This window comes from Dreissena polymorpha, chromosome 10 (assembly GCF_020536995.1).
Source record: "Dreissena polymorpha isolate Duluth1 chromosome 10, UMN_Dpol_1.0, whole genome shotgun sequence".
In the NCBI taxonomy this organism is placed as follows: Eukaryota; Metazoa; Mollusca; class Bivalvia; order Myida; family Dreissenidae; genus Dreissena; species Dreissena polymorpha.
The window spans coordinates 65,204,665-65,213,656 of record NC_068364.1 but is presented as its reverse complement, the minus strand read 5'-3'; the positions used below and the strand labels follow the sequence as shown (position 1 = coordinate 65,213,656).

Sequence of the window (8,992 nt, the reverse complement as noted above, 5' to 3'; positions counted from 1 at the left end):
TGATGATGATGATGATGATGATGATGATTATAATAAGTGTGATGATGAATACGAGTCTGAAGAGGATAATATGAATTTTAATAATGGCGATGAGGATAACGACTAAGACCACGATGATGGTTTTATTGATGATAATTAAGATGGTTGTGCATCTGTAATCCCGATTTTATGATAGTAGTGGTGGTGATGGTGATCAGACGATGATTATAAGGATGTTGTTATTGATACAAATGCTAATGTTGATGATGCAAATACTTACGATGTTTAAAACGCTGGTGATGCAATGGTGTTGATATTGTTTTTTGTTTGCTTGGTTTAACACATGAACGTGTTCTATTATACAAATGTTCATTAATCAAGCACATATTTGTACGAACAAAAATGTATATTTGATGATGATGATTATATGACAACTCTTCTCTAAAGCAGGCTATGGATTTGATTTATTTTTTGACTGCCCGCGTGCGTATACATGTAAATACAAAACATCTTGTTAAGTAGGCTAAGGCTTCGAAGTGTATAGTCCATAATTCGCATTAGTTTGACGCGGAGTGCATGAATGATACCGCTCAAAATATGTCAATACTTTACTGGCTGACAGGGTCCTGGGTGATGCGTCGTTGTGTCATTGTATACGTGGAATCTGATTACAAACTGGTAAATCATGTATTTGTGTGGCTCTGTTACATGATAGAAAATAATGCTTTGCAACTTTGAAACAGGAAGAAATCCGTATTTGCTTCCTAGTGTGTTATTTCTAACATACTCTTAGAAAGAGTGGATAAATATATTTCCTGTTCAATACTCCCTCGTAAAACATGTTTACGATACCTATCTCCTTTTAATTATACTGGCCATGTCACAGCGATTTTTGTATCCACGTGTGTAAATCACACAAAGGTATGTAAATTATCTTCGTGTAATGTTTAGCAGTTCGTATATATTATAAGGGAGCAATAGTGTATTTGATAATAGTAAAAGCATTCATTCACACACTATATATGTATTTGATATGCGGGTTCAAAGGAAATATAGGTAAATAAAGAACAAGTGGACAAAAGTAAAGTAAAATATCAATACTTGTAACCACAATGCCTATACCACGTGACTTTTTCGGATCTGTGTTGGGAGAATAAAGCGCGACCCAGTTAACATTTTTAAGGATCTCTGTTTAAATAGGTATCATGATCTTTTAAGACAAATAAGTATTTTTTCAGTAAAGTGCAACCGCGCGTTTGAACGGTTAGAAAAATGTCGGATCAGTGTGGAGACTTCATATTACAAACGCGCGGTTGCACTTTACTGAAAAACTACTATGGTGCTGCATTCTGATCGGCACGCTTGTCAATTCATATTTCAATCATTGAAGGCGCTGTAGAGATGAGACAGTTGCAGTCAAGATATTGTGATTTTGAAGAGGACATTTCCAAGAGCTGCCTCCTATGTGGTTTCAGAAGTGGCTCTGTAACTTAATACATATCGGATGTTCTTGTGGCCATTGAAAAGCAGTATGTCAGGTGGAGCAATTTTTGTATCGCTGAGCTTTTCAACCATTCGCCTGCGAACAAAGTGATTCGTCTGACGCTTACCATTTAGCCCGCAACTGCTCAGGCATGCGTTTCCAACCCTCTGTTTGATAAACCACTCGCAAATTGGTCATTTGAAATTATGGTCCCTAACGCAATTAAGAAACAACTTCCTGCTACTTAATATTCCTTGGGTCTCTTGGAAGTTAAACGGTTAAAGGCAACATTCTTGTAGAACGAAATGGGATGAATTTTATCTTAAGTGGTATAAATCCTAGGCGGGACTTTCGGGTTGTTTCAGTGGTTATCTCATATCATTGTTCTGGTTTGACGCTCGTATAGTCCGGGAAGCTCCGTGCCATATGCTGCAATTCCAATGGTAACGTTTTCCCAGCTTTAGAAAAAGGAGGACAAAGGAAATCAAGAAAAGCAAGACCACTTACAAACAGAGAAAACATTATTTTATGCTTTCCGGTGGTTTATAGAGAAATATCAGTGAAATAAAAGTGGTATTTCACTGTTTCAAACAGTGAAACATAACAGTGAAAAATATCGTTATTTTTCACTGTTTCAGTTAGATACTGGAACTACTTCCCCAATAACCCCATGGTGAGCCTCAATTGCAATTTTCATTCAAGGGAGACTAGTCTACTTGAACCTGAAACACACATTTACCTCCCTTAAACATAATTATTTCGTCTGCTGCTTAACTCTTTAACATCAATGGATGAATTGGAAAACAATGAAATAAATCTTCTTTTCTCAAATATCTTTGACTTTGATGACTTTTTTAATGAAATGAATGAACAAGATGATGACAGCGCTTCAAAATCACAAGAAATAACATCAGCAGCACCAACAGCAGGAGCAGCAACATCAGCCCCACATCCACTGGTAACAGCATCAACACAGGAAGAAAAAGAACAAAACCCAACATCAACACCAACAAGGAATTTCAGATCTGTAAGTGTGGATAGCTTTCTGCTTGAAAACGAAAATTTAAATACAAAAAAGAAAACCGACAATGACATCAGACTTTTCAAAACTTTCCTAAAAAGTCACAAAAATGAGGCAAGAAATATTGAAAATATACCTCCTCATGAATTGAACCCTCTGGTCTGCGAGTTTTTGTTGGGTGTGACTAAAAAAGATGGATCAGAGTATGAACCCACATCTTTGAGGGCATTTTTAAGCTCAATCGACAGGCATTTAAGGCACATGAACTACAAGCACTCTTTGATAAATGACCCTGAATTTGCCAAAGTGAGGGAAGTATTAAAAAGTAAACAAAAAGCTCTGAAAAAAGAAGGTTATGGAAATAAACCGCATCAAGCCCAGGCATTAACAAATGAACATATTGAAGCTATGTACGCAGCTAAAACTCTGGGAGAATCAAGCCCAAGAGCTCTATTACACTCACTGTGGCTTATATGTACAACCCATTTTGGGATGAGAACCGGCAAGGAAATTCACACCCTATGCTGGGGTGATGTCAGCCTTGGAATCGATTTTGAAACTGGTGAAGAATTCATCACCTTCGACACTGAGCGTCAGACAAAAACCCGTACTGGTGAAAATCCTAGGGATATAAGGTGATTTTCCTACTTTAATATATTTGTACACAAATCTGAATTGATAATTTTTTATTTATATAAAAACTGGTACTGTTTATAAAATATTTAAATGGAATTTTTCTTTAGTAAAAATAATACAAACATGGAGGATATGTGTTGGTTAAGGTAGAATATCGATTTTATTTCACGAGTGATCATAGAAATTATTATTTTTACGAGTGGCGAAGCCACAATTGAAAATATATATTTTCTATTATCACAAGTGAATTTATAGACCTTTTTTTACAATATAATTCTTATTTGTATTATTAATATACAGTAGACTTCACTTTTGTTGGAATAGTATTTAATTTAAACAAAACATTTAATGCAACACACATTTTAACTATTCATAGGAAAGTCAAGCCACTGGCATATGCAGTTCCCGAACAACCTGACAGAGATCCGGTGCATCTCTACAAGCTATATGCCGACAAACGCCCTGTTGACATGATGACAGAAGACAGCCCCTTCTTCTTAACTCCTGGCAACAAGACACAGCAATGCTGGTTCAGGAAGTCTGCCATGGGAATAAACAAGCTATACAGCATAATGACCGAGATGAAAACAGATGCTGGTATTCAAGAGCCAAGAATCACCCCATACAGGTCAAAACCCCATATTATATACACTACTTTCATAACAAGACTAAAATATATAATAAAAATCACTTACCTCCCATTTATTAAGTAGGTGTTGTTTGTCCAATTTACATGCTACAACACTCAAAATTTTAATTCATAAAATCTCCTGTACTCGACTAGTACTATTCCTCTACTTTCCGGTTCCATTACATCCAGTACTTGACAGACCACCATGTATTTATTGAAGTGTTTCAAGAGCACACAAAACAATTACAACTTATATCTTATGTAATATGTCATGTGTACCGTTGAATATCGATTTTATTTTTACCATAGAAATAAACTTTTTTCAGTGCAAGAAAGCACTTGATTCAGAAGCTGAATGACGAGAATGTTCCTGCTCATCAAATAATACAGATTTCAGGGCACAGAAATATTAACAGCTTAAATAATTACAGCAGTTTGAACAAGGAACAGTCAAAAAATATTTCAAAAATACTTTCTCATTCAAACCAGTCAGTTGAAAAGCACAACCGCACAGCCACTGCCACTGCGTCAGCCACACCTGCATCAAGTGATTTTCCGATGGCCCGAGGATTTTTTGTGAACTCACATTTCCAGGGCAATGTAACATTTAATTTTCACAACTCTGAATCTTACATGGGCCTTTCCCAGACACAGAACGTAGTCAATCACCAGAGGCAATCTCCATCCCGTACACCGGCGGTAACCGCAGATTCCCCTGTACAGCGACACTACAAGCGAATCCGTCTTATTGCAGAGAGTGACAGTGATTGATATCGAAACCATTTAGCACAAAAACACTGTTGAAATATGTTTGCGTTCCTAGTTTAATCCAGTTATGTGTTATTAATCCAGCAAGTCGTAAAAGTGTTGTTCAACATGGCGAGCACTTTCGTAACTTTGAGATCAGTTGAATACACAAATTACTACGCCAGTATATGCAACACTATTAATTTCATAATAATTTAAATTAAACTATTGTTTGTAATAATATTGAATGTATAAAGTATGAAAAAGATATATGTTGAATAAAACATTGATTTTAATAGTAATACACTTTTTACAGATGTGAACTATTTCTTGTGTAGTAAGTTCTTTGTGCGTTCTAAAAATTGAGGCACCCCACGGGGAAACTTAATGAGGCAAATTCGGAAAATTAACAAAACTACAAAAATAAGCATAAAATAAAAAGAAAATTTGTTGGTTTCGGTAGCATATCGAATTTAATTCACTCGTGATCATAGAAAAAAATATTTTCACTCGTGGCTACGCCACTCGTGAAAATATAAATTTCTATGATCACTCGTGAATTAAATTCGATATGCTACCGAAACCAACAAATATCCTCTATTTATTTTATGCTTTCCGGTGGTTTATAGAGAAATATCAGTGAAATAAAAGTGGTATTTCACTGTTTCAAACAGTGAAACATAACAGTGAAAAATATCGTTATTTTTCACTGTTTCAGTTAGATACTGGAACTACTTCCCCAATAACCCCATGGTGAGCCTCAATTGCAATTTTCATTCAAGGGAGACTAGTCTACTTGAACCTGAAACACACATTTACCTCCCTTAAACATAATTATTTCGTCTGCTGCTTAACTCTTTAACATCAATGGATGAATTGGAAAACAATGAAATAAATCTTCTTTTCTCAAATATCTTTGACTTTGATGACTTTTTTAATGAAATGAATGAACAAGATGATGACAGCGCTTCAAAATCACAAGAAATAACATCAGCAGCACCAACAGCAGGAGCAGCAACATCAGCCCCACATCCACTGGTAACAGCATCAACACAGGAAGAAAAAGAACAAAACCCAACATCAACACCAACAAGGAATTTCAGATCTGTAAGTGTGGATAGCTTTCTGCTTGAAAACGAAAATTTAAATACAAAAAAGAAAACCGACAATGACATCAGACTTTTCAAAACTTTCCTAAAAAGTCACAAAAATGAGGCAAGAAATATTGAAAATATACCTCCTCATGAATTGAACCCTCTGGTCTGCGAGTTTTTGTTGGGTGTGACTAAAAAAGATGGATCAGAGTATGAACCCACATCTTTGAGGGCATTTTTAAGCTCAATCGACAGGCATTTAAGGCACATGAACTACAAGCACTCTTTGATAAATGACCCTGAATTTGCCAAAGTGAGGGAAGTATTAAAAAGTAAACAAAAAGCTCTGAAAAAAGAAGGTTATGGAAATAAACCGCATCAAGCCCAGGCATTAACAAATGAACATATTGAAGCTATGTACGCAGCTAAAACTCTGGGAGAATCAAGCCCAAGAGCTCTATTACACTCACTGTGGCTTATATGTACAACCCATTTTGGGATGAGAACCGGCAAGGAAATTCACACCCTATGCTGGGGTGATGTCAGCCTTGGAATCGATTTTGAAACTGGTGAAGAATTCATCACCTTCGACACTGAGCGTCAGACAAAAACCCGTACTGGTGAAAATCCTAGGGATATAAGGTGATTTTCCTACTTTAATATATTTGTACACAAATCTGAATTGATAATTTTTTATTTATATAAAAACTGGTACTGTTTATAAAATATTTAAATGGAATTTTTCTTTAGTAAAAATAATACAAACATGGAGGATATGTGTTGGTTAAGGTAGAATATCGATTTTATTTCACGAGTGATCATAGAAATTATTATTTTTACGAGTGGCGAAGCCACAATTGAAAATATATATTTTCTATTATCACAAGTGAATTTATAGACCTTTTTTTACAATATAATTCTTATTTGTATTATTAATATACAGTAGACTTCACTTTTGTTGGAATAGTATTTAATTTAAACAAAACATTTAATGCAACACACATTTTAACTATTCATAGGAAAGTCAAGCCACTGGCATATGCAGTTCCCGAACAACCTGACAGAGATCCGGTGCATCTCTACAAGCTATATGCCGACAAACGCCCTGTTGACATGATGACAGAAGACAGCCCCTTCTTCTTAACTCCTGGCAACAAGACACAGCAATGCTGGTTCAGGAAGTCTGCCATGGGAATAAACAAGCTATACAGCATAATGACCGAGATGAAAACAGATGCTGGTATTCAAGAGCCAAGAATCACCCCATACAGGTCAAAACCCCATATTATATACACTACTTTCATAACAAGACTAAAATATATAATAAAAATCACTTACCTCCCATTTATTAAGTAGGTGTTGTTTGTCCAATTTACATGCTACAACACTCAAAATTTTAATTCATAAAATCTCCTGTACTCGACTAGTACTATTCCTCTACTTTCCGGTTCCATTACATCCAGTACTTGACAGACCACCATGTATTTATTGAAGTGTTTCAAGAGCACACAAAACAATTACAACTTATATCTTATGTAATATGTCATGTGTACCGTTGAATATCGATTTTATTTTTACCATAGAAATAAACTTTTTTCAGTGCAAGAAAGCACTTGATTCAGAAGCTGAATGACGAGAATGTTCCTGCTCATCAAATAATACAGATTTCAGGGCACAGAAATATTAACAGCTTAAATAATTACAGCAGTTTGAACAAGGAACAGTCAAAAAATATTTCAAAAATACTTTCTCATTCAAACCAGTCAGTTGAAAAGCACAACCGCACAGCCACTGCCACTGCGTCAGCCACACCTGCATCAAGTGATTTTCCGATGGCCCGAGGATTTTTTGTCAACTCACATTTCCAGGGCAATGTAACATTTAATTTTCACAACTCTGAATCTTACATGGGCCTTTCCCAGACACAGAACGTAGTCAATCACCAGAGGCAATCTCCATCCCGTACACCGGCGGTAACCGCAGATTCCCCTGTACAGCGACACTACAAGCGAATCCGTCTTATTGCAGAGAGTGACAGTGATTGATATCGAAACCATTTAGCACAAAAACACTGTTGAAATATGTTTGCGTTCCTAGTTTAATCCAGTTATGTGTTATTAATCCAGCAAGTCGTAAAAGTGTTGTTCAACATGGCGAGCACTTTCGTAACTTTGAGATCAGTTGAATACACAAATTACTACGCCAGTATATGCAACACTATTAATTTCATAATAATTTAAATTAAACTATTGTTTGTAATAATATTGAATGTATAAAGTATGAAAAAGATATATGTTGAATAAAACATTGATTTTAATAGTAATACACTTTTTACAGATGTGAACTATTTTCTTGTGTAGTAAGTTCTTTGTGCGTTCTAAAAATTGAGGCACCCCACGGGGAAACTTAATGAGGCAAATTCGGAAAATTAACAAAACTACAAAAATAAGCATAAAATAAAAAGAAAATTTGTTGGTTTCGGTAGCATATCGAATTTAATTCACTCGTGATCATAGAAAAAAATATTTTCACTCGTGGCTACGCCACTCGTGAAAATATAAATTTCTATGATCACTCGTGAATTAAATTCGATATGCTACCGAAACCAACAAATATCCTCTATATAGTATTTAATATATTTTGAAAAATGCATGACCTTTACATATTGATATAAAAAACTTTATACTAAAAAAATAAAACAATCCGCGCTAAGTAAGACATGTACGGTATACACAATGATGGCATCACTGGGAATATCGCCTATAAAGCATGTTGTCATTAACAGCTATAAAATGGCCTGCGTTCTTAGGAGCCAATGTGATGCATTGGTGAACAGTCGATGACGAAACTGGGAAGGTTGGCGACTGAAACGTTTGTAGAGCTCACAGAGACGCGTCGAATAGCATAAGCCCCGTTAACAGCTATAATAGGCGCGTGTCCTTTGCGTGATAATTTGCCTCTTTGACATCATTGATCAAAGTCGATGACGTCACTGGTCAAGGTCAATGACGTCACTGGATAGGTCGGCACCGTGGCAAATTGATATAGCTCACCGAGACGCTTCGAACAGCATAGGTCCAATCGTTAACAGCTTTAAAATGATCGTGCCATCTGCGTGCAATAGAGACATCATCGGCCATAAGTCAATAACGTCACTGGCAAGGTCGGCGACGTGGCAAGTTTGTAGAGCTCACCAAGACGCGTCAAATATCATTAGGAACGTACTTTACAACTATAAAATAACCGTTAAATTTCTAAGTCGCCATTGTGACGTAATTAGTCAAAGTCGAATACGTAAATGACAAGAGTCGATTACATCACTGCAATGGTCGGCGACTTGGCACGTTTTTAGAGCGCACCGAGTCGCATCGAACAGGATTTGTATCGACGTAAATAGCTAT

At 36.1% G+C, this 8,992-nt stretch overlaps 2 protein-coding genes across 2 annotated transcripts; both read left to right on the top strand.

Annotated features, from left to right (window-relative positions):
* Positions 1 to 2,256: 2,256 nt before the first annotated feature.
* On the top strand, positions 2,257 to 4,799 carry LOC127848633 (uncharacterized protein KIAA1958-like). Its single transcript, XM_052381210.1, has 3 exons — positions 2,257 to 3,118; positions 3,496 to 3,747; positions 4,077 to 4,799. Exons 1-3 carry the CDS (start codon positions 2,325 to 2,327, stop codon positions 4,519 to 4,521), a joined length of 1,491 nt encoding a protein of 496 aa, XP_052237170.1. The 5' UTR covers positions 2,257 to 2,324; the 3' UTR covers positions 4,522 to 4,799.
* Positions 4,800 to 5,371: 572 nt separating this feature from the next.
* LOC127848632 (uncharacterized protein KIAA1958-like) lies at positions 5,372 to 7,914 on the top strand. Its single transcript, XM_052381209.1, has 3 exons — positions 5,372 to 6,233; positions 6,611 to 6,862; positions 7,192 to 7,914. Exons 1-3 carry the CDS (start codon positions 5,440 to 5,442, stop codon positions 7,634 to 7,636), a joined length of 1,491 nt encoding a protein of 496 aa, XP_052237169.1. The 5' UTR covers positions 5,372 to 5,439; the 3' UTR covers positions 7,637 to 7,914.
* Positions 7,915 to 8,992: the final 1,078 nt, after the last annotated feature.

Coding starts and splice junctions, on each gene's coding strand:
- LOC127848632 (XM_052381209.1), top strand. CDS start 5,440: ATGAATGAACAAGATGATGACAGCGCTTCAAAATCACAAGAAATAACA. Junction 6,234..6,610: donor GAAAATCCTAGGGATATAAG/GTGATTTTCCTA, acceptor AACTATTCATAG/GAAAGTCAAGCCACTGGCAT. Junction 6,863..7,191: donor CCAAGAATCACCCCATACAG/GTCAAAACCCCA, acceptor AACTTTTTTCAG/TGCAAGAAAGCACTTGATTC.
- LOC127848633 (XM_052381210.1), top strand. CDS start 2,325: ATGAATGAACAAGATGATGACAGCGCTTCAAAATCACAAGAAATAACA. Junction 3,119..3,495: donor GAAAATCCTAGGGATATAAG/GTGATTTTCCTA, acceptor AACTATTCATAG/GAAAGTCAAGCCACTGGCAT. Junction 3,748..4,076: donor CCAAGAATCACCCCATACAG/GTCAAAACCCCA, acceptor AACTTTTTTCAG/TGCAAGAAAGCACTTGATTC.